Here is a 25616-nt window from a genome sequence, read left to right as displayed (position 1 = left end):
AAAAAAAAAAAAGTAAGTTTTTACATTTGGTAAATAAATACAAAATATCTTATTCTAGATATAATAACTAAATTAGACATCTTACCAACTTTCTTTTTCTTAATTTAAAATTTAAAATCACTGTTTCGTGTGATAAAATATGTTGTCATAGATTAAATTTAAATATTAAGAAATTATTGTATTTAACTTCCAAAAAATAGAAAATAGATTTAATTAGATGAAAATAGATAAACATATAGTGACCAAATATTTACAATTAATGAACTTTTTGGCTTTTACTTATTTTTTAAATAATTTTTTTTTAATTTTTGAAAAAAACCTCTAAATTAAATATTCTTAAAAGTATAAAATTGAAAATTAAATATTAATTAAAAAGTAGAGCTGATTTTAGAAGAACAATTCTGCTTTTAAAGTACATCAGAAGTGATTCTAACAGATTTAGTTTTAACAAACTTAAAAAGTGATTAAGAATATTTTCCAAATAGCTTTTAACAACCGCCCCATGCAATGCCCAACGTAGCCTAAAACAACTTTTCTCTCAACATATTAACTTAACAAGTACAGAGAAATGAAATCATTAATCATCCAACAAATATGATATTCCTGATTTGTATGAGTATTGAAATAAACAAATAATTTTGATCCTTGAAAGCAATAGAGCTAAAACAATACACTCTCTAGTTTTTGCTTGGATCATCCCTGTTAATATCATTTTACTATCTATATTTCTAATTCGTCAAAGTTCTTCATCTTTACCAATATCACCAAATCTACCACCAAAAAGAAAAGGAAAAAGCAGTGCACAAACACTTTAATGCTTAAACATAAACATATCGTTTATACTTTACCCTGATCTCCTGTAGATGCTATAGGCAACAGCAACAGTGGCTACAGCTCCAACCACGGCAACAGCGGTAAGGATTTCACTTTGTTCCCACTTTCCTGTCCAGCAAGAAAATTTACTTGCCGTCGTCGGGACCTGTTCATCGTTTGAAATTTCTTTCGACCTTTCTTCAATGCTGCTACTCTTCCCTGAGCTTTCATCTCTGCAACAAGTGAATCCATTGCTGCCCTGGCAACAGCTTGCTACTGTTTCCACTTTGCTTTGATTGCCATTTTCTTTAATTTCAACCTTGCTTTCCTTTGAATCTTCTCCATTTGGAAGCTTTTGTTCACCTTCCTTTTGGACTTCCTCAGGATTTGTGCCCATTTGCCCTCTGGAATAGGAATTCCAATGTCAATTTAATGTTCTACTATTGGGTAAAAAAGATAAATGATGCATCAATGGCACTTTTAAATTCATAAATTGTTCTTAGAGTAGCTCTTCTAAATCAGTAACAATCATGAGAAGATGATCGAGATAGCTGTAGAGAAGCCAAAGTAAGTTGGTCAAGTTCATGTAATCACAAGGATTCCCTTACTGTTTGATTGAAAGATGAGCAAAAAATGGACACAAACAAGAGAATCAATGGAGATTGGAGATAACTCCAAGTTCAGTAGACTAGTGACTAGTGTGAACTTCAAAATAACTGAAAGACAACTGAACACTCAGCTGATTTGAGAAAGTGGGTAGCCCCACTCGTACCCATGCATTCCGCTGCTCACCATCCCCCTCAGGGGATGGTGTTCCCTTTTATACCCTTCCTCACATACATTTTCACTATAGGAGGTCTCACAGTAGTCGAAGGATATATTGCACTACCAACTTAGGCCATTGTTGTGCGATGCAGAGAGTTAAAGTGAAGTTGCAAGTCAGTTAAACATGAACGATGACTACTAACAATAAGTTGCCTACTCAGATATCTAATTGAGAAAATATAAAGCTCCAGTTTTAGAGCTCAAACGCTCAGGTCTACTCAAAGTTTCCCAAAGCAACAAAGGGAAGATAGAAGAGTTCATAACACCAAATCTGGAGAGAAATATGTTCATGATCTGCAAACTACATGACCAAAAACCTATGGGGAAAAAGTTGTTCATTGATACAAAACGTATCTCCAACAAAATTATTGCGTGGACCAACAAAAAGGAATTATTTATTCTTATAACTACACTATCATTATTCTCAGACCAGCAAGTCCAACATAAATTTAGCATCCAGTATATGCACTAGAAAAGCACAAACCTCAAAAGTCTTTCCACGACCTCGCCCTTTGCAATGTGCTGTTCAAACAATTCAGAGAGATCTTCTGGAGTTACATATCCATACCTAAAACAAGAAAATTCAACCAACAAACATTTAAAATATTCAGTTAAAGAGTTTTGTTTTCCAGTAAATACGTTAAGCACCATATTGGCTTTGAAGAATCTTACCAATGACCGGTAGTTTTCCCATCCGTACCAGGTTGGTATATGATCAAGTTTCCGGCATACTTGTGACCTCCAATGTGTGAACATGGACTAACATAAACCTGATCCTTCAGTCCTCGTAATTCAATCTCTTCATCCAACTTTTGAACAAGAATGGGTCCACAGACACCACATCTCCGATCTCGACTAGCATGAACACACACAAACACGTGCGAGCCGGTGAAAACCTCTGGGACTCCAGATGCCCAGGGTTTATTATTCACAAGCACATCATCAACAAAGCCATCCACATCTGAATCTTTCAACCCACTATTATCATGAAATCAAAAGGAAGAAAATGAAATTGAAAAATGTCTCAGAGACTCAAAACAGATAACATAAAACTTAAGAGAGGAAATCAAACGAACAACAAAAAAGGTCAACGAAATATAGCAGTAGGAATAACCGGTACACAGCATTCCAATTTCTCCAAAATTTAACAGATTCATAACATGTCTAGGAAACTAGTAATTCGTTAGGATCACATTACTTAAGCAATAAGGAACAAGGTCCTAAACTTCACTATCCACATGGCGATGGGAACCAAATAAATTAAAGTCAACGTGAGAAGAAATAAAGAGGAACAAAAATATTTCATACAATATTCACTATTTCCTTCAGAAATAACACAGCACATTCCTGCATATCTAACTGTTTCATTCCCCGGAATTTTTTCAGCTAAACTAGATTTCATTTTATCCTCGAAATTTACCTGTATTTGATCATGTCGGGGAAAATCAACAGATCTCCATCCGAAAATCCAGTTTCATAACGTCCCGAGAACATCGTCAGCTTCGTCTGAAAAAAAAATCAAATAAAATTACAAAGTTAGAGACAAAAGCATCCAACCGAATCCGCAAACTTCACCAATTCCAACAAAATCAAATTAAAAGAAAAAAAAACGACAAATTCCGAAGAAACAGGACTTTCAAATAACATCGATTCAATGAACGGAAACCTTGAGAGAGATATCATCCTTGCGCGCTTTGAGAGCGGCAGAGAGGAGCTTAGGGAGAAGGTCGCAATCAGAAGATTCGAGATGCGAGGGCCAGGCCTCAGGAGTTTTGTAGCAGAGAAATACATGGCGATCATAGGCGCTGACAGTGCCGGCAAGGTTGCTCTGATACATCTCCTCACGACGGAATCCATAGTTGTCGTCATCGGCGGCGCCGGAAACGGAGGAAAGGTTGTCGGAGGCCATGGAGAAAAAGAGGTGGGAGATTGTGAGAAGAGAAACAAAGAATGTGGAGAATGGCAATGAAGAGAGAGTGAGTGGAGCGCGGAAGGAGAGGGGATTGGATGTCTTCGCGTTCTTCAATCTCATTTTGTGACGTTTTAATAGGCCTTTTTGGACTTAACCTAAGCCATCGTAGTTGCGTGGTCACACACGAGCACGAGCTTACCCATGATTATTTTATTTTGGATTAAAATAATAAATTTGATTCTCTCCTCTTTTACTTTTCTTTTTTCAAAATTAGTTGACTTTTATATTAATCACTCGAAAAGTCGTTCTAAACACACTCTTCCGAAAGCAGAGAGTTGAATTATGATTATTTATCTTTTGTGGAAATTATTTTAATTTGGACTATAACACTATTAGTTTAAACATAAACTATTTTAGTTTGAGAATAAACAATATAAACATTGTAGTAAAGAATTAAAAAAATGAATATAAAATAGTAACAACCCATAGTAAATAGTGGTCTAGAAGTAGAATAGATAGTAGCTAATTGAGGATTAACAAAAATAGTATTCATTGTAACAAGAAGTGGTTAATATAGTCTTATGACAATCCATGTCCCAAATGCTCCATAGGAGTTATTTGGTTAACTGTAGTAGAATGAGTTTGTAATATAATGTAGTCTCATGTTTGGATTGAGTGTTTTCGATCCTTTTTGTAATACTTAGCTCATTTTGTTTAGATGGTCAATAAAACCCTCTTTTGTGTTGTTTTCACGCTTTAAGATTCTATTTCGTCTTTTATTGTCATCCATCCTGACACCCCTCAAAATTCTCGATAATTTAGTTACATTTTAACTCGGGGGTGTTTGGCTCTCAAACATGAGTTGAGTTTAGTTAGTATAAAATACCAACTCATGTGTTTAGCCCACCGAATTGGTATATTTTACCAACTCACCATTCTTTTAATGTTTTCAATGCTTTGTTTATTGGCTACTATTGGGAACGATCGTTGCCACATTCTGGGAACCCTTGAATGACCACTTTCACTTGGCCAACTTAATTTAGTGTCCAACTCCAAGCTTCTATGACCAATTCTGCAATTCGAAAATTATTCCAATGTGATTGTCAGAGAGTTGTTTTGTCATCGTAGTGGTTGTCAAAGTTCGAAATTGGTCATCGAAGTGATTGTCATAGTTCAAAATTGAACGTCGGAAGTTGACATTAAAGCGATTGTCGAAGCCCAAAATTGGTCATTGAAGTTGGTCGTTGAAGTTTTCATTGGAGTTCAGATTTAGGCCCCGGAGTTGGGTGTGTGGATATTGAAGTTGGTTTTCGAAGGGTGGCAACAATAATTATATGTAATAGACTACGATAGACCGCAATAAATATAAACCATGTTTATATTTATTAGTTATTATTAAATATTTAATTAGTTTATCTTTTTTTTTTTTTAAATTCGCGAGTGTCCAGTATTGAGACTATGTCTATTTGTTACCACTAGGTCAAACCATGTTGATGGCAACTATATATCAAGATTTAATAGTACCGATTACACTCAAACGCACCAAACAGCCTCTAATTTTTAGACGCATGCATGTCAACTTTTTGGGATAAAGATTATGTAGGATTATAATAGTTACCTCTTGTTACAATAAACAATATTTAAAAGTCTCCAATTAGCTACAATAAATTTGGTACAATTTTTACTATTTAACAACCACGGACGGATTTAGTATAGACCTTGGGGCTCGAGGCCCCTCAACTTTATCGTCTTTATATAATATACATAAATAAAACTATTTAATTTTTAATACTTATAGATAGCTTAATGGTTATTCTATTTGTTAGCCATTCTTCCAATCCAGGTGTAGTTTATTTTCCATATTTTTCTTTTTTAGTCCTCTATTAATATATGACATTTTTCTGGATCTGTCACTGATCATTTTTTTTAGTCATCTGTCAAAACTATAATAATCTATATACCAAACACATACTATTATAACTTAGATTAAAACAATTTATATCAAAAAATAAACTATTATAATCGAACTATAATAACTCAACTACAATAAAATCACTTCCGATCCCAAAACACCTACTCAATAACAACTCGTGCGACGTGAGGGATTGAAGAAATGTGATGTACGGAGCGTGGAGAATCCAAGCGCGTGGGGTTGAGACAATAGTTATTTATTCTCATCGAAAACGAAGGGATGACTTTATTTTACAACACCACAATCAATATTCAACGCCCCCTCCATTTTGATAACCAAAATATCAATTTTATATCTTTTAATTCAACGTGACAGTGATCTAACATTAATATTTTATACATTAATATTTTTGTTGCTTCATTGATCTTTTTCTTAAAACGCCATCCATCCTAATGTTACCCTATTTAATCTTAAAATTGATAATTGAAATAATCCTATTTTTTTTAATCTTTCATTAGTTCAAATGAAGACAAATGCAAATATTTGAGAATATATAAATGTGTGGGTAAAAGACACAACTATATCTATTACAAGATGTTCTTCGATCCAAACACAGGAGAGAGTAGTTTGGTGATTATGACAAGTCAAATCACTAGCGACATAATTATTGATTCGAGGGTTAAAAGGAGCAACTCAAAATGGAAAGTTCTAGTGTCATCAACAAAAGAATTGAATTTTGTTATTATAACGGCCTCAACCTTAAGTAAGTTCTAAAGGGTCGAAGAAATAGACTGGAATCCAACTTCCTCAACAATATCATGTTGTTTAGTAGAGCAATAATATATGTAAGAACTATAAAAGATGAATTGAATTTGGTAAAAGACAAATGAAAGTGAGAATGATCGGTAAGATATATATCAAATCAAAAGTTTATAAGTTTGAATTCTCAAGTAAAATGACATATTTTTCAATACGAATATTAGAAAAATATATATTTTTTTAGGTATAAGAGAATTTCAAATTTGGAGATTATTATGAATAACAAAAAATTGAAACTATTTCAAATGTACCAAAAAAGAAAAAAAAGAGAGAAAGAATTAATAAGCTATACAAAATTTGATAGATCTTGCTATATTTGTAAATAGATTCAATTTTTCACTATATTTGAAAATGCTCATTCAAATTTTATATCAACAATTTAAGTTGTGCACTTTAGAGATACTCAGAGGGTGTTTAGGAGAAAAAAGGAAAAGGACTATAGTTAATCCCCTTGTTCCTTTTTAATTCTTCTTCTTTTTCCTCTTAATCCCTCTTATTCCCTTTTAATCATTCTCTTTGTTCCTCAAAAGTGTGATATTATTATTATTATTATTATTTTAAGTTAAGGAATTTATTATTATTTTAAATTAATAAATTTATTATTATTGTGATTGTTATCAGGCATCTTTTCAAAAATATAAAAAAACGGCAAAATATTTACAGAACAATTCCAAAAACGGAAAAAGGCAAGAGGCCCATCATGTAAACTACCAAAAATGCTCTGTCAACCACGCCGTCAATAACGTGCGCGTAATATATTTGCGATCGTTTATATTTGGTTATTGTTTGATACGTGATCGTTTAGATATGGTTTAATATATATACGATCGTTTAGATATGGTTCAATATATACGCGATCGTTTAGATTGTTTAGATATGACTACAACGCGATCGTTTAGATATGACTATGATTTATACGCGATCGTTTATATATGACTACATTTTATACGTCATCGTTTAGATATGACTACAATTTATCTTTTAAATTTTATCGTTTAATTTTGTTACACGATCGTTTAGATTTGGGAACCCAAATCTAAATGATTTTTTTAAAAGAATTTGGTACACGATTTTTTTAATTCTTTTGGTACACGATCGTTTAGATTTCTTTACACGATCGTTTACATTTGGTTACTCCAATCAAAATGATTTTTTTTTTCAAGATTTTTTATACATAATCTTTTATTTTTTTTACATGATCGTTTACATTTGGCTACTCCAATCTAAATGATTTTTTTCAAGATTCTTTATACACGATCTTTTAGATTTTGCTATTTTGTTGTATATAATCTTATACACAGTCGTTTAGATTTGGTTACCCAAATGTAAACGCGTAAAAAAAAAAGAAAAGAAGAAAGACGATGGAAAGAAATCACAGCGAAAAAAGAAGAGAAAAAGTAGAAGACGATGTAAAGAAATTGAAACAAAAAAAAAACGAAGCGAAAAAGAAGAAAAACGATGGAAAGATTAAACGACATAAATAAAGAATTGAGAAATAAGAAAGATGATGGAAAGAAATCGCAAAAAATAAAAAAGAGAAAAAGAAAGACAAAATTGTAGGGAAACACGGGGAAGACGAAATAACAGGAGGAAGACGAATCACAAGGAAGAAAAGAAAGATGAAAGAGCAAATTTGGAATATTTAAAAAATAGCTAACTTTATGGACTTTGTTACAGGTGCCGTAAATAGTTTACAGTTTTGTTACATTTATGTAAATTTTCCTTGTTATTATTAATATTTTTATTATTTTAATATTATATTTCAAAATAGAGTTGTACGATATAATTGATGTTTGTCATTTAACTACATTCGAAAAAAAAAAACATTTGTTTCCCATATTTCATTTCGTTTAAATGCTATTACATAATTTTTCGATATTATACTTACAATGTCAATTTAAATAAAATACATATAATTTCTTTCGCACGTAACACATCAATTAATTTTTTTGACACGGAAAGCTTGCGTACAAAATGTTCAAAATTAACCTTGTATTTACAAAAGCTAATGAAACATGTTTTTCAATAAAATTCCAAATTTCAGTTAATAAAATATGAATATTTGTATAGTGGATTTACAATACAAATTTTAAAAAAATACATTTGTATGAATTAAAAAAAATAATAAAACTTTTTAAATCGATTGTTAACTATACACAATTTTCTGATATTACATTTACAACATCAATTTAAAGAAAATACATGTAATTTATTTCACATGTAACGTATCAATTAATTTTTTAGCATGAAAAACTAACGTACAAAATGTTCAAAATTGACATTGTATTTACGAAAGTTAATGAAACACGTTTTTTGACAAAAATTTTAAATTTTGGTAAATAAAATACGAATATTTGTGTATTTGATTTACAATATAAATTTTTTTAAAAATACATTTGTACTAATTTTGAAAATAAAAAATAAAAAATTGTTATATTCCTTCTCAGATTATAAATAATGTCTCATAATCCTACACTTATTCTTTTCCTCAAACAAGGATTATAATAATCCTTCAACTTATACCTTTACCATCCTAATATTTCCTTTTCATAATTTCCTTTTTTTTATTAAATTATAACCAAACCTTGTCGGTGTCGTTTTAATTGTTTAGGTCCTGTTTGATTGTGATCCAAAATTTGTTTTAGAAGAAAACACACAATTCAATAGGAAAAAAAAAAAAGAATTTAGTAGAAAACAAAAAGAATCATTCTTTTTTCACTATACTTGAAAACAAGTTTGGTTCTAATTTGAATTTAAAATTCAAAATTTGTGTGTGGTCACAAATTAAAAAATGCAATAGTATATTTGACGTTCGTAAATTAAAAAAAATTTATAATTTTATTGTTTTTGAAAATGAGTTATTTTTTAAAACCATTTTTATAAATAAGTATACCAAACACATTTTACTTGATTTTGATTTTCTTGTATTGTCTGTATTCAAAAACATAAAAATGAGAATACGATCCAAACAAAATCTTAAATTCTCACCACAATTCTAGCTTCTCTTTCGATTTACTTAAATTTTGTTTTCAAGATAAAGAACTCGTATCATAGATAATAAAAACAAAATTTTGAAAACAAGAGATTCAAAATAAATTATAGTTATAATCAAAATTTTCAATTTTGTTTTCGGTAATAGATTTACAAATTAAATTCTAATTTACACAATTTTTTGAAATATGTTTGAGAATATATTTATGAACTAGGCTGTAATCGGCTTGGTTACATAAAAAGATCCAATAACCGGTAAGCATCTAGGTTGAACGGCTCGAACCGATAAACTATGGGTTAGGGTTCTATGGTCTTAAATTTAAAACTTTTGAATTCAAAACACAGATACTCTATTTTCAAAAAATTATTATAGTGAGATCACAAAATCTAAAAAAAAGGGAATCCAAATCGCGAACCAAACACATATGTAACAGCCCTTGGATAACATGCCCTAAATTACTGCTTAGACTAATCCGTTTTGATAACTGACAACAACCATTATACAATATAGAAAAAAATTTATATATTAAATGCTGTCCTCTCTCTTCTTAATATTCCCACTTAAATCCAACACAATAGAAAGGAGGAAAAAGTGAACTGGAAGCTTTAATTGCTTACTAAGAGACGATGGGGAAATGGAGGAATTGAAGGATGAAGGAGATTAGGGAAAGGCGGATGAATGGTAGGAAGGAAAAGAAGATTCTACTAATAAAACCCAAAATTCAAGTTTTGAATTTTTGTAATATAACCTAATCTAATCGGTCAGACTATTGTCTCTTTTTAGGAAGTGTTCGACTCCAACTTTAAGTGATTGGAGTAAATTATAATAATCTACTCAAGGTTTGGAGCTCAGTTATAACATTGGGTGCTTTCAATTATATATTATAACCCACAATAAATTATAATATTAATATTTTTTTTAATAAATAATTGTGCAAATGAGAGTTTGAACCTTTCACCACTTCTAAAATGGTATGTCAATTATCCTTGATCTAAACTCAATTTGACATAATATTATTATTTATTTATTTCAAATTTTTATTTGTTACAATCTTAACTATGATAACCTAAACTACAAACTGGAAAACTGAAAAAACCGAAAAGTATAAGCTGATCGAAACTTTCCAAACTAGTATTTCATAACTGAACAAACTGGAAAAACTGTATAAGCTGATCGAAACTTCGTCGATTCAGGTTGATACAGGTCGATTAGGAGGCGTCAGGTTGAAACTATTAAAAACCGAAAAGTATAGGTCGTTTCGGGCTAGGCAGGAAAAAAGGTTGGAAAACTGAACTTTCTTAGTCAAGCTGGTAAGTAGGCGCTCATGGAAACACTAAGTTGCTAGTTCGAATATGTACGAATTAGTTCAACTAATGATCATTGTAATAGGATAATATCAGGACGAACATTACATTATTTTATCGATCTATGATACAACATTTAAATGGCTTTCTACAGCTTCTCTTCCCTCAAGAGGTATCAAGATTTTTCTAACAAATTTTCAAGATACAAATTCAAGATGTACCTTCCTGTGGACAAAACATCAAGTCTTTTTTCACTTGGTTCATACTTCCCCTTCCTGAGCTGATAGCGAAGAGTTACAGCTGAGATAGTATATGTTTGACCTTCTATTGTAACACTCTCTCCACATTGTAAGTTCTGAAAGAAGTCAAAAGTGAAAATGAATCATGCCTTTTCCCTTCACAGATAAAGAAACAAGACTATTTTGGTATGTGAAGAACACATGAAGAGAGAACTCTGCCTTAAGACTAGTGGTTCAAAAGTGATTTCAAACAAAAAAAAAAAAAAAAAGAAAATGATTTTAACAATTTCAAAATCACCCTCAAACATGCCATAAGTTAGCTTCATTTGGGTTCTTATGGTGCACATAAAGGTGGAGCAAGTTTTTCTCATATTGTACAGGCCTTTGAACAAGTATCTCAATTGCGGAGCTCACATTGGAGATGAATATTTTACATTTCTAACTTTTTAAAACTCTGAACATTCTAAATTGGAATGATTTCATTCAAGCTACGTGATTATGTCATCATAACATATAGTACTATATTTGTATATGATGAGTGGTATTGCTGGGGAAGCAAAAGATTAGAGGATCTTGTGTTTTCAGCACAGAGAAACAATACAAAGAAAGCATCTCATATGACAAGTGGTTTAGCTGGGGAAAGCAAGGAAAGCTGAATGAACTCAGTAGCGCAACAAAGATACATGCAATCTGAAAAGGTGGAAATATTTCATGTGTATAACAATTTCACGCCCAACTCACATGGGCTGAAACCTATCAATTAACTCCACTTCTATTCTCAGCAGAGTGGTATTATGTTAAAATTAAATCTTTTATAAACTGAAACATAAAGCACAAGTTTTAGTATGAAACTCATGAAGCACACTATTAAAACCCTCTTTGATAACCATTTCGTTGGCTTTCTATGTATCTACAATCGAAACTCTATTTTCATCCATCTGCTTCTTTGCTTTCTTATCTCTTCAATATATTTTTCACTTTTCTTATACAATAGAAGCTGCATTTTTCATCAGAGACTTGCAAAGTCCTGGAGAGGGCCATGGATTAGTCAGAATGATCGAAGGGGTGATGGTTTTTCATGTAGAGAGACTAACAAACCGCATCTAATCAACTCCCAATAACCCATTTCTTCTCCCACTGTCTCAAAAACAAACGAAAACGAGCTACTCCCTATACAAATTAGCATAACAGTAAATTACATAGCCAAACGTGAACTCAAACAAATAATCTTAAGCTCGCTACTCAACATCAGTAAAATATATAAGCGTACGAGAAAGCCAATACGCAGTTAAAAGATCGAGAGTCAAAATGGAAAACTCACAGGAGGGAAGCAACGAATGCCGAGGTTCTTGGGCGGAGGGGTGATTTCAATAACTTTGTAAGGGTCAAAATTGTTGCGTTCCTTTTCTTTCCTTCTACAAGAAATTTGGAAACGCCCCTGCGTCTGCATAGGAGAAACAAAACGGAGATTGATTACAAGGATCAACTAAACTAGATTGTGGAGAGCCAAATCCGATGTGGATTGAAAACAGTAGAATGGGTTGGAGAAAAGAAAAAGAGGGAAAAATCAAATGAATTGAAAGGCTTCTTTACCTTGTTATGAGGAGCAAGAGGTAGATTGAATGAAGCCATTGCCATAATCCAAATTCTTTCAAAATCGTGGTTTTGTTTTGAAGATGGAGGTTTTTTTGTGTAGTGGAAAGAGACGGAAGGAAAACTAGAAATGTCAGAAGATTTTTGTGTAATTTCTTTTGGTGTTCCATTTTAACTCCGTGCAGAGAGATCGAGAGGAAGAAGGAAAGCCAGAAAAAATTATTTGTTTATTTCTTTTTTCTTCTTTCCAAACAAAGAGAAAAAAAAGCACATCTAAATATAACAAAATAAAACCAAATTTTAAATTAAAAAAGTACAAAAACATCCCAATTTTTAAAGACAGAAAGTTTGAAAGATCTTTTTAAAAAATATAATATATCGGCAAAATATTTAGAGAAATTGTCAAAAATAGGTTAAAAAAAGAGGTTTAAATGAATTTTGGGACAAGATTTCAAAAGAAAGACTTTTAGGACAATTTGGGTGTGAATGGACAAAAATGCCATTCATTAAATTTCTATCCCTCTCTATTGAATTTTTTGCCTACCCACGTTCGCTTTCCCTTATCTTTCGCGTCGAACACATGAAGTAAAAAAAAAACATCTCCTTTCGTTGGCTTTTGAAATTTCCCGCTCTGCTCTTCGAAGATACTCCGACTGTTCGTCGGTCGTCGGTCCTCCAGTGTATTTCGTCGCTTCTCCTTTTCGAACCTAAGAATCAACTTTGAGCATTTTTTCTTATTTCAGTGAGTTTTATCTGTAACCCATTTTCAATATATTTGCTGTAAATGTTTGGTTTTGGAATCAACTTATTTGCTGGAATTTGTTCCTTTTTCTTCAGGCTTCAATCATGACATCGACATCGACCGACGGACCCTTGTACAAGATTAATCCTTTCCATCATTTTTATTCCCTAGTAAGTTGTTTGTCTCATTTAGAAAAGGCAACACATAATATTAAGGCCAAACTCAACCCGATCAATTAGCCTTATTTAGGAAAACAAAGTTTGGGCACTTTTTGGACCTAAATATTGTCTTTAATGGGCCATTCATCCACTACTTACTGTTAAGGGAGGTGGAAGATGAATGAAAGGATTCTATAAGTTTCTTACTAGGGGGCGTTGTTTGTACTTTCGGTAGGAAAGAGTTTAACATCATAACTGGACTATGAGGTCCTAAAGAGGACTATATTCAGTTGGTTGGGAATGGTCGACTGTTGGAGAAGTTTTTCAAAGACAAGGAGTGTATTTATGTTAGCGACTTAGAGGATATAGTTTTGGAATACGAGGGTGATGACGATGATATTCTGAAATTAGCTTTAGTCTACTTTATAGAGATATCTTTGTTGGGAAAAGATAGGCGAACCAAAGTCGACATTGGTTTTTTCAAGATTGCTGATGATTGGAATACATTTAATAATTATAATTGGAGTCGGATTATTTTTGTACGCACGCTAAGTGCCTTGAAAAGAGCCTTGGACAAGCAATATGCCAAGGGAAAGAAGAAATCAACACATACAAAAAAATATACTATCAATGGATTTCCGCATGCATTACAGGTATGTGACTTCTTACTTCTTACTTCAAAACTTATGCATACATTTAAAATTAAATGATCGTTTAGTTATTTTAAACGATCGTTTAGTTGTTTTAAATGATCGTTTAGTTATTTTAAACGATCGCTTAGTTGTTTTTTAACGATCGCTTAGTTGTTTTTTAACGATCGTTTAGTTATGTTAAACGATCGTTTAGTTGTTTTCAAACGATTGTGAAACCACTTGTTTATATATCTATATATATCTTATGGTACTTCCTAAACTTGTTTGTCAAATGTCGAATAGGTTTGGGCATATGAGTCTATACCAACCATCATTGGATGTGGTGTAGATAAAGTAAACGATCATGCCATACCACGAATGCTGAGGTGGGTGTGCCAACAATCACCAAAGTCCCAAACTATAAGCCAGGTGTTTGACTCGCCAATGGTAAGTAGCAAGCAATAGTAACTTACTTAAAGATCGCATGATTTTGTGCTTATTTCTTTGTCCTAAATACATTTGCCTTTTTCTATTTGCAGTTTATAATTAAGGCGGTCATTGAGATGACACCTGAAGAGGAGCAGTTGAAAATTGCTTCAGGTGAACTTTTTGAAAACTTCCGCTCATCTACCATTATTCAGTCGAAGAATGGTGGTTCAAAAAGAGTAAGAGAAGTTGTTAATGATGAAGATGACTTCAAAAAGAGTAAGAAACAGAAGTCCAAGACTAAGATGAAAAAGGCTATTCGGAATCTCCAAGATCGAGTAGCGGTTGTTGAAGGGCAACTTAATAGTATAAAATCAGATATTGACGAATTGAAGGGCATGATGTCAACCATATTGAAGCACATTGGACTTCAAAGAAAGGTTAGGAATGAAACTGTTAAGTGTATTGACGTTAGTTGTTTCATATTTGGTAATTACTCATATGTTAAGTTGCATGTTCTCGCTAATTCATTTTGAGGTTCCATAGGGTGACGAAGGAGACCACAAGGTGTCTGAAGGCTTAGTAGATCATACATTAGAAAGTAAAGAAGTGGATAATACTAAGACCGAAGATGTTGACACAGGCGGTACTCCTAATTGGTTGAGGATGCCAAAGGAGGATGAACACATTGAACTTAAAAAGAAGGTTTGGTTCCATGTTCTTGCTAATATTGATGTTTAATTTCTATCATTATCCACACTAATGCATTATGAGCTTCCATAGGGCGACGAAGATGTGTTGGAGAAGAAGGTTGATATTGGTTTAGAGGAGCCAATAGATGTCGTTGACGATGAGGTTCAAATTGAGGACAGTGGGGAAAAACATCGTACTCATTTTGATGAAGACATCACAGAGATAGAACCATTTCACACTCAACGACCACACGTTCGGCCCGCCCGTAGGAAGCGTGCAAGTGTTTACCTATCAACCCCATTCACAACTCTACCTAAACGGTCTGTGACATCAACCACCAGCACCTCTCAGTCTGAACCAATTGTTTATGATCCTATGCACAAAATACTTGACGTCCATTTAGATAGATTTCGAGCTTGGATTACAGACAAGCGTACAGACGATGAGGTGCGTGAAACCTTTCATGGGAAAAAATCGAAGGTTTTTTTCAGAGACTTGTTTATGTGTCGCCGGTGGTTGGTGGATGAGGTAAGGGATTATCTTATCATTTATGCCATTATAATTTTTTCATTGTTATGGTTCTATACATTTACTGCTTACTTTTGTTTCTATTAGCATTTGGATGCACTTTTTCTTTTCATTCGCTTGAAGATTAAGGCAGCCGTGATACCTTCTTCTCAGAACTTCACAACTGCAGACACAATCTTTATGGTTTGGAATCATCACGTTACTTTATGTATGTATTTGCTTTTGATATTTGTCTCGATCTGATATTTACGTTTGTATGTTTTTCTTTGCAGCGCATTTTAGTTGCGAAGTGGCCCCTATACAAAGAATGTATTCAAGAGAATCGCCCGTTTGACTGGGAGGAAGAGTATAGGTTGGTTGACTATGTTGTCGGGTCAAAAGAGGACTTCCAAGATCCTTAGGCAAGTGTTGATTACGTTTACTCTCCATTCAATGTCCATGGAAACCATTGGGTTTTATTATGCTTGGATTTGGTAAGTTGTCAAGTGAAGGTATGAGATTCGCTTCCGTCACTTACAACTACCGAAAAGATGAAAAACATATTACTGCTTATTCGAGAGTTGGTGCCAAAGTTGTTAGATAGTACTGGCTTTTTTGATAGGAGAGGTAGATCATCGACATACAAGGAACCTTGGCCAGTTGTCATTGTTGACTCAATTCCACTTCAACGAAATAATAGTGATTGTGGCGTATTCACAATTAAGTATTTTGAGTACATAGCTGCTGGTGTTGGTTTAGATACATTATGTCAAGAAAACATGTCCTACTTTAAAAAACAATTAGCATTTCAATTATGGACTAACACTTCTATGTATTGAAATATTTACATAAATCACAAGTATCAATTGGCTTTTCGATTATTCTCTATGTTGCATTTCAATTAGTATCAATTGACATTTCAATTAGTAGTATCGATTATTCTCTATGTTGCAAAACTACTTGTAGCTAAACGATCGCTTAATATTTTTTATGATTTTAAGAAGATCGTTAAGACTTTTCTAAACGATCGTGTAAAGATATGTGCACGATCTTTTACATTAGTGTCATACATATAAACGATCGCTTAATACACTTCACCTGAACGTTTAAACATCGTTTATTAAGAAGATCGTTTAGACATCGTTTATTAAGAAGATCGTTTAGACTTTACTAAACGATCGCTTAATATTTTGACGTTTATTAAGAAGATCGTTTAGACTTTACTAAATGATTGCTTAAACATATGTGCGCGATGAGTATTTCTCTACACGAATATTTTGTGATATGTATCTAAACGAATACAAATATTAACTCAAATATTCTTTCTCAATTTTGGCCACGTTTAATTGAAAATATCAGTTTTTGTATTGCTTTAGCACCACTCCACTCGTAGTTGTTTTGATTTTTTTTTCTAGCAAAGATACTCCAATTTAAATTTAAACAAAGTATTTATTTTATAACAAAGTTTAAAATTATAATATGTTATTCTCTCTATAAAAATTACATAAAAAAAATAATATAAACGAATACAAATATTAACTCAAAAGTACAAGGACAAAATATATATTTTTTTATTTAGAAAAAGTATTTATTCGCCCAAAGTTCCAGCACATATTGTTGTCTAAACAGTTTCATGTTTGGCACAGTTAGACAACCAAGGTCACTACCAGTTACAAGGCATTCAACAAATTTAGAACAGAAAATTCCACAATCCAATGAACGCCCTTTCTGTAATGTGTCCTTCGATCTGCGTATTGGCCAAGGGCCATATGTGAAATGATCTGAATGGAGGTTGACTCCAATTGCAATTGCGAGTGAGGCGATGCATCGTGCAGGCATTTGAAGAGCTTCATCAACAAGTTTTTGCTCAACATAATTTGGCATTGAGTCGAACACGTAGATCTTGCATTTTCTCATATCAGCTGCAATAGCCAACCAGTGTTCTTTTATGTTGATGCAGCTAGTCACGTAGTTGACATCTCCCCACCCTGATATTTGGTCGTAATCACCAACAACTGTGTTAAATAGTATTCCACATCTTTTTCTGTCCATATAGTTAGGTGTGTTGTTGGGTCTGTCCATTCAGCTTTGTTATTATCTGGTGTCACCAGATGAGTATCGAAAATATGGTTCCAAACAATGCAGTCTGGTTTATTGATTCCAAGCTTGAAGAACAAGTAAAAAAAATTAGTCAGAATATAATGATGCAGTTTAACTTCTATACAAATTTTTTTTAAAGAATAACAACTTACTAGAAACGAGGAATGTAATATTCTAAAAGAACGCTTGCAAAGGTGCTTGAGATGCAACATTTTATTCTGCAAGTGGGATAATAGCAAATCCAATGTCTACAAAGAAAAAATAAACGATCGTTTAGTGAATGAAAGGAGAGTATAAGCGATCGCTTAAGAAATGTACATGTGATCGTTTACTTACTAAGCGATCGTGTAATATTAACTTAACGATCGTTTAGTTAATAGAAGCGATCGTTTGGGAAGAGTACTTACGTCTCCATGTACCCATGTGTTTTCTTCAAGCTGTCTGAAAAAGTCTTTCTTTCTGGTTGTGGAGACTACTTTCCTTTGTTCATAGGTTGTTTTTCTTGATCTTTTCCATTGTAAGTATTCCTTCCATAATTTTGAATCCACTTGCCACATCGGATTATATGTATCTACTTCTCTGATTTCTACATCTGGGACAGGTATTGTAGATTCTGACATGATCTTAGTAGATGTTGTGGGTGGATTACCTTGTTCATCTTGTACCTTTTTATTTTCTATTTTACATAACTTTCTTCTCTTTATTGGTTTTTCTTGTTCATCTTTATCAGACACAGTTACTGGTTTTTTTTCAACCAAAGTAACTGCTTCGTCATTTTTTTGAATCTCAACCTGTTTTTTTGTTGTGTCCTGCAATGTAATCGTATTAAACAAGTAACAAACTATTAATTCAAACGACTACAAATTTGTTGTGTATACATACCAGTTGAGATTCTTCATTTACAATTTGTACAGTTTGATCCAATGGAGCCAATTCACAAAGTGCAAGAGGTTGGCTCACAAGTGGAAGGGTAGTAATCATTTGTGGCAGGTCTGTTTCTTTCTGAATTTTAGCACTTAGACTATCCGATATATCTCTTATAGTCATTAGCAAGTCTGCATCCCTGCCGTCTATGCTTATATCACTACCACATTCTTGTTGATGTTCCCTAAACAAAATGAGAAAAAAATGAGAATAAGAAAAAAAATACAATTGTTAGGTATTTATAAACTAGTAAACAATGAATGAAATGTTAACCTTTGGGTTTCCTCTTGATGTTCAGTATGTTGTTCTTGAACAACATACTCATTGTCATTCTGATCAGTATGATCATTCCCTTGATTTTCAGTTTGATTCTAATAAACAAATAAAAACGAACATAAAATTAAAAAAAATAATGTATTGTTAAACGATCGTGTATATAAAAGTAAACGATCGCGTAACTTTGATAAACGATCGTCTATCGAAGTTAAACGATCGTGTAACTTTGATGAATGATCGTCTATCAAAGTTATACAATCGTGTAACTAATGTATTATGAAAACAAATTTTATCTGGACCAATCTCTCCAGCATCTGCTTCATTTCATACAGCTCCAATGACTGCTTTGTGATTGTGTCATCCATCCTACAGACTATAGAAGTTAGTGTGGATAAATTCTTACGAACTTCTTTTATTTCCTTCTTCAGTTTCTTGTAGGATTTTGAATGACTTTGTTCTTCTTTGTTATTGGACTTCTTTGATCTGCAATGTTTCTTCTTGGTGATTGGATGCATTTCAGACTCGTCAGCCACTGTTTGACTTTGTTCTCTTTGGGGTGACAGTTGTTCTCTTTGTGGAGATGAGTCTGATTGCTCCAATGATTTGTTGTTCATTGCTCCAATGGATTCATCGTCCTCCATTTGCATGTTATCATCCCCTCGAATTCGACTCTCCATGAAAATCTTCTCTTGGATTGACATCTTCAGTTTAGGTTGAACAACAGTCTGCAATGTAATTGTATTAAACGATCGCTGACAAGTTTTACTTACATTTTTGTTGTCGAATATATTCTTCTGCAACATTTTGTAAGATGGAGCTTGCGTACAATTCCATCTCAATATCCTAGGGATTAATCCCTTACTGTTTCTTATGGCTAGGTGCTCATTTGCAGTTGAGAGTACTTCATAAGCCCACACCTACAACATTTAAACAAATATTTTAAACTTTGATGTTCAATTGACATTTACTTAAAGTGTATGAACAAATAAAAATCACCTGAAAAGCAAGCACGTAGCCTTTGATGTTGTAGTATGACACAACTTTGGAACTTGTTGTCTTCTTCAGCTCGTATGCTTCTTTTTTTCCTTGGAGACTTGTCTTTAAACTGTTGAGTAGACGAGTGTAGAAGAAAGTTGACCAATCGAAGCTTTTAAATGCTTCTTTATCATCAACTCTTCCCAAAATATCCATGTCAAATTGTGTTTTCTTATCCTTCCCGACCATCACAATTTCTATAAAGACAGCCAAGGCGACCTTCACAGCATCGTCATCATTTGTAAACTCAAAATTCTTGAAAATTTCCTAAATTTCCAAGCATGTTATTAGTTTCTTATTTTCTGATCCGAATAGAAGACTTTGTAGGCGCTTGCTATCGCAATCTTTCTCCAATGGATTGTTTGATGGCCACAATCCAGCTATGATGTTGAATTCCTTTTGGGTAAAATGGACGTTCTTCCGCAAAACTGAGAAACAAATTCCATCTGCGTTACCGTCTTCAGGTATCTGCCTCAACAAGAAATGATGGATCAACTGGCCGTTGAAGACCATGTTCACATTCAGCAATGGACCAAAAATTGTTTTGTCGAACATTTGCAGCTGTTCCTTGGTCAGTTTATCCTTAATAAGACTGCCGATCTTGTGGCACTTGGCATGACACAGTGGCAGGGAAATACTTGTCGCTAGGTACAGCCATCCTGAAAATATAGTTAATCGAAAAGTAATAAATTTAACAATCTAGAGAACTATATTGAAGACAGAAGTCGAATCCGAAACCCTAAAGACTTCACAATAATAATTTAAGAACACAATGATAGTTTTTCAAGACAGAAGTCGAAACGTTTGAAATATAAAGAAAGGAAAAGTGTAACGTTATAGTAGAAAAAGTTCGGGAAAATACCTTTTGACGTTGACGAAAAATATGGACTGAGACAAAAATGGTCTGAGAGAACAATGGACTGAGAGAAAGCGAAGGTGAGTGATCAGTGCGGTTGTGTATTGCGAAGTGACAAAAAACGAATGAAGAAGGCGGAACGTATATATCGGTTGTTTTTACCAAAGGGGCAATATTGTAAATTCGCGTACTTTTTTTTGAAATGTTGAATCGCGGTTGTAAACAATTCACGGGTGTGTTTTGTTGTTTTAAAAGATCATTTAGTTTTTTTAAACGATCGTTTAGTTGTTTATAATCGATCGTTTAGTTAATTTCAAACGATCGATTGGTTGTTTTAAACGATCGTTTAGTTTTGTTTGATCGATCGTTTAGTTTTGTTTAACTGATCGTTTAGTTGTTTTCAAACGATCGTTTGGTTGTTTTTACACGATGTTTTGTTTTTTTTAATCGATCGTTTAGTTTTGTTCAACCGATCGTTTAGTTGTTATCAAACGATCGTTTACTTTAGTTTTGTTTAACCGATCGTTTGGTTGTTTTTAACCGATCGTTTAGTTATTTTTAAACGATCATTTAGATATTTTTAAACGAACGTTTAGTTATTTTTAAACGATCCTAAAACCAGTTTCTTATGTTCCTAAATGAATAAGCCAATTATTATTTTCGTCTTCTTCGTTCATCTGGAAGCACAGAAAGTAAGAATGTTGGGACAAATCATTAAGAAAACACATCATTAACAAACATTCATTAATTAGTGTAATAATTAGTACATTGGTAGAGAAATTTCTAATCTTGTATGCTCGACTTGTCCGTATATGAAATTGGATTGGTACACGTTAATCTGTTGTGACCTATTTGTTTACATTGACCACATTTATGCAATTTTGGAGCTTCACCAACACTTGGAATCCTCTTTTTCTTCGGTCGACCAACTCTTTTGACTACTTTTGGAGGTAAAACAGTCATATGTATGTAGTCTTCGCTTGTCTTCCAATCTGACTGATTCCCAACTGGGTAGACGGCCTCCGCATATGCAGCCAACAAACATTCATTAGTGTAATAATTAGCACATAAACTATAAACATTTATATTACGATCCCGTGCTGCAGCAATGGCATGTGAGCATGGTAGTTGCTCAGCTTGAAACTCCTTGCAAGTGCATTCTTTAGTCTGAAGATTTACGACCTCCTCCTTATCTAAATCTTTGACATGAAATTGGTAACAGTCAATTGGGTTGACCTTCATTGTCAAAGCTCCTTCTTGTTTCTTTTGAATAACTAACTCTGCCCATTTGGTCAATGTAGGCGTCACTTTAATGCCTTCTTCTCGACGCTCCCAAAACCAACGTTGTAGCAAAGCTCGAACATTTTCAAGGAATGAAGCAATAGGCAAATCTCTAGGTTCTTTCAGTATAGAATTCATGGACTCTGCTATATTTGTTGTCATCATGTTATATCGTCTTCCTGGGCAGTGAACACGAGACCACCGTGCTATTCCAACATCATTTAAATATTTTCCTGAACCATTAGGAAATGCAAGAAGATGTCTCCACGCTTCTACAAACGTTGATTCACGATATGTAAACCCGATATTTTCTTGGTTTAATTTCTTTAAATGTGGAAAAAAAAAAGAAAAAGAAAATGGAAATTAAGTGTAAATATAAATATATATATTTATATATTAAATAGTTTTATTAAATTAATTAAAGAAAAGAAAGAAAAGAAAGGACAAAAAGAAGAAAAGGAGAAGAAAATTTCATTTTCTCTTTTCTTCTTCTTCTTCTCTTCCCTTCACCGCCAAGAGTTTGAAGACATCCAAGTTCCCTTTATTTTTTTTTCTTTTTCCTTCTTCAATTTGCAGAGAACTTATAAGAGAGAGTTTGGAAGAAGAAGAGAAATTTTACTAGAATTTTTAGGTTGAAGAAGAGGAGGAGAACTCAAGCAAAGTGTATCAATGGCTGAATTTTAGTTCATTCTGCACATAACTGGTTTTTAATTCGGTTTGAACTCTTCAAAAGGAATTAAGAGGTGAGATTTACATTTACTAAAATTTAACTCATTTTTAAACAAACTTTATGAAGAACGTTGGAGCAAATTCGGATATTCATTTGGTGCTTTTTGATGAAGAAAACAGGGCAGTTGGTTTTCACTCGAAATCAGGAGGTCTCTGGTTTTTCTTGTATTTCAGAGTGTATCGGTGGAGTTAGAATTTCTATTTGGTATGGTTGGAAAGCTTATTCAATTTACTACAACTTTCATGAAGAAATTGTAAACCAAAAACGACTAAAAATTGGTTAAATTGTAGGAACAAGTTAAAGAGGTCGTGTGCGCGCGATTCTGGAAGTGGTTCTGTTTTGAGGGTTATATGTGTTTATGCACGGGGAATCAGATTTATATGTCTTCAGGTAAGTTTTAGAGGATCTCAAATTGAAGAGTTTGATATAAAGAAAACTCATTTTGGTTAAGTATTGAGAAAGTTATAGTCCTTTGAAGTTTATGTTAGAAATCTGGAAATTTTAGAGAATTGTTGAAATAGGATTTTATTTCTTAAGCTTTGTTTTCGTGAGCGTCATCTTTGGTGCGACATGTTATGTATATCTTTAGGAAACCAGAATGTTTAGGGTTTTAATACTCGGTTGGGTTGTTGGCAGGCCGAGAAGAATTAAACCGAGCTTATAGACCAAGGATCTAGCCCAAGACTGTGAGTGACAAAACCAACTTTGAAATATTTTCCATAACTGTTATTATGATTGAATGCGATAAATGTTTATTTATGAAGCCATGAAAGGTATTTGAATTTCATGACTATTTTCAAGTATACATTTGGAGACTAGATTTCTTAAAGAAATTTATGCTAGCACGTAGATATTAAATGTTTGGAAAGTATTTAAACCACAATATTTTAAGCAAAGCATGAATTAGTATGAAGTTTTGTTTTAAGAACTACAATTTTCCACGAAAGAGCTGAGTAAAGTTCGAGCTTTGTGTAAAATTTATAAGCAGGCATGTTTTAATATTTTATGATGATTTATGAAATTTTCATTAACTACATGACTAAGATCTTGAGCCTGAGGCTAGAGATTACCGTGTGCACACTGGTTAGATTTTGTTGTTGACGTTGAGTGTACTCCGTAACAACGATGCTGTCGTGAGTGCTGGGCGGGCCCCACTACGACAAAGACGATGGGAGTGCTGGGCGGGCCCCACTACATCGTAGTGCTTGTAAACGTTGTTGTACTAGGTGTACCCTACACAACGTAGATTCGTCATGTTAGTTAAAATGCTTCGATATACTTGATATGCCTTGCTAGATTTCAATGATGAACATGCTGAGTATTTAAGGAAGCTATTCTTACTATTACACATTTACATTTACGACTTGTATAAATAGATTTATATGTGTAAAGTTTTCACGTGCTCTTATCTTTAAATTCATAGTTTTAAACTGAGTCACTCACTGAGCTTCATAGCTCACCCTTTCCAAAATGTTTTACCCATTTTCCAGGTAGAGATCGACTTCCCGGTGCCTGATAGACTGCCTTAGTCTGCGGAAGCTTCATTATCGATTGCCAGTACGTGTTTTGAGTTGGGCATAAAGTCTGTTGTGTTGTGATGTATTCACACCCTTGTATGTTATAGATACTCCACAGTTTGTATAAGCTTTAGGAGCTGTAGTTGTGTAAATTTTGTTGGTTATATTTTGATTAAGGTGTCTTTAGGTTTACTCGTGAAATCGGTAAATTTTGAGGTACACTTCATGTATGTGTTTGACTAGCTGTGTTTGACTAGCCTAGGATCCGCTGTGTTTTGTGGCATGTACAATAGTTTATATACTAGATTGGCAAGTTCATCACATGAAAGTTTTAAGCAGAGTCGACAGATACAGGTACAGAAAAACGTTGTTCGTCGGCTTCACGCCATCTTTCGATCTAAGGTAGCAGGTAGTCCGGGAGGGGGTGTGACAACTTGGTATCAGAGCAGTTTGCTCCATGGGAATTAAGGTAGAGCGGTTAGGTCTAAGAAGAAATTGGAAAGTAAATAATTGAAAGTCAAGTTAGCTTAAAGGGAACTAGTGGAGTATGGTCTAGGTAAGGGTAGAAGTGAGTCCAATTATTATTAATACGTGAGTAGACATTTAGTATCATGCATTTGAGTTAAGTATTTATAGTATGTCTAATGTGTTGACATATTATAGGAGTCATGCCACCACGTACTGGTAGACGACGCCGGCAGAATCAGGACGGGATGCAAGGTCCTACCCAAGGTCCATCTGTAGGGGAATCTAGTACCCTAGGAGTTCGAGGTGGTGCAGGAAACGAGCAGTTTGCGAGAACAACACAGAAAATAGGAAGGCCAGATAGAGCAGAGCCTAGTGATCCAGAAAAGGCATATGGAATTGAACGGCTGAAGAAGTTAGGGGCTACAGTGTTTGAAGGTTCCACAGATCCAGCTGATGCAGAGAACTGGTTGAATATGCTTGAAAAGTGTTTTGATGTGATGAATTGTCCTGAGGAGCGAAAGGTTAGATTGGCCACATTTTTGTTGCAAAAAGAGGCTGAAGGATGGTGGAAATCTATATTAGCAAGACGCAGTGATGCACGTGCTTTAGACTGGCAGACTTTTAGAGGCATATTCGAAGATAAGTATTATCCCAGCCAACTCTTCACTTGTAGAGCTTTCTTCGGACCAGCCACTCTTCAACTTCCGACTAGAGGAGCTGTAGTCAACTTTACCTTTTCCTTTGCAATCTTTTGTAGAAGCATCTCTTTGTTCTGGGATGTCAAATAATTCATTGTACATCTCAACTGACTCCCATGTAAAAGTATCATCTTTTGAATGATATGACTCATATGATTCCCATA

At 33.6% G+C, this 25616-nt stretch overlaps 3 protein-coding genes across 14 annotated transcripts; 1 reads left to right on the top strand and 2 right to left on the bottom strand.

Annotated features, from left to right (window-relative positions):
* Nucleotides 1-569: 569 nt before the first annotated feature.
* LOC103498108 (altered inheritance of mitochondria protein 32-like) lies at nt 570-3672 on the bottom strand. Its single transcript, XM_008460587.3, has 5 exons — nt 3305-3672; nt 3059-3144; nt 2311-2616; nt 2123-2206; nt 570-1217 (listed from the first exon to the last, which is right to left on the bottom strand). Exons 1-5 carry the CDS (start codon nt 3668-3670, stop codon nt 845-847), a joined length of 1215 nt encoding a protein of 404 aa, XP_008458809.1. The 5' UTR covers nt 3671-3672; the 3' UTR covers nt 570-844.
* Nucleotides 3673-10626: 6954 nt separating this feature from the next.
* On the bottom strand, nt 10627-12658 carry LOC103498107 (uncharacterized). Its single transcript, XM_008460586.3, has 3 exons — nt 12410-12658; nt 12138-12260; nt 10627-10932 (listed from the first exon to the last, which is right to left on the bottom strand). The coding sequence occupies exons 1-3, from the start codon at nt 12452-12454 to the stop codon at nt 10753-10755; spliced, it is 348 nt and encodes a 115-aa protein (XP_008458808.1). The 5' UTR covers nt 12455-12658; the 3' UTR covers nt 10627-10752.
* A 9716-nt stretch (nt 12659-22374) lies between these two features.
* LOC127150950 (uncharacterized) lies at nt 22375-25616 on the top strand. Of its 12 annotated transcripts, none has more exons than XM_051090013.1 (4): nt 22375-22782; nt 22889-22973; nt 23060-23159; nt 24950-25616. In XM_051090013.1, exons 3-4 carry the CDS (start codon nt 23120-23122, stop codon nt 25540-25542), a joined length of 633 nt encoding a protein of 210 aa, XP_050945970.1. In that variant the 5' UTR covers nt 22375-22782; nt 22889-22973; nt 23060-23119; the 3' UTR covers nt 25543-25616. The 12 variants fall into 12 exon arrangements, 9 of the variants coding, with proteins under 9 accessions (XP_050945970.1, XP_050945971.1, XP_050945978.1 ...); XM_051090014.1 differs by having other exon boundaries at nt 22882-22973; XR_007823590.1 differs by lacking the exon at nt 22375-22782 and adding an exon at nt 24260-24326 and having other exon boundaries at nt 22800-22973.

The sequence above is a fragment of the Cucumis melo genome, chromosome 9 (genome assembly GCF_025177605.1).
Source record: "Cucumis melo cultivar AY chromosome 9, USDA_Cmelo_AY_1.0, whole genome shotgun sequence".
NCBI classification, from domain to species: Eukaryota; Viridiplantae; Streptophyta; class Magnoliopsida; order Cucurbitales; family Cucurbitaceae; genus Cucumis; species Cucumis melo.
The sequence above is the reverse complement of the archived record's forward strand: the minus strand, read 5'-3'. Positions and strand labels throughout refer to the sequence as shown.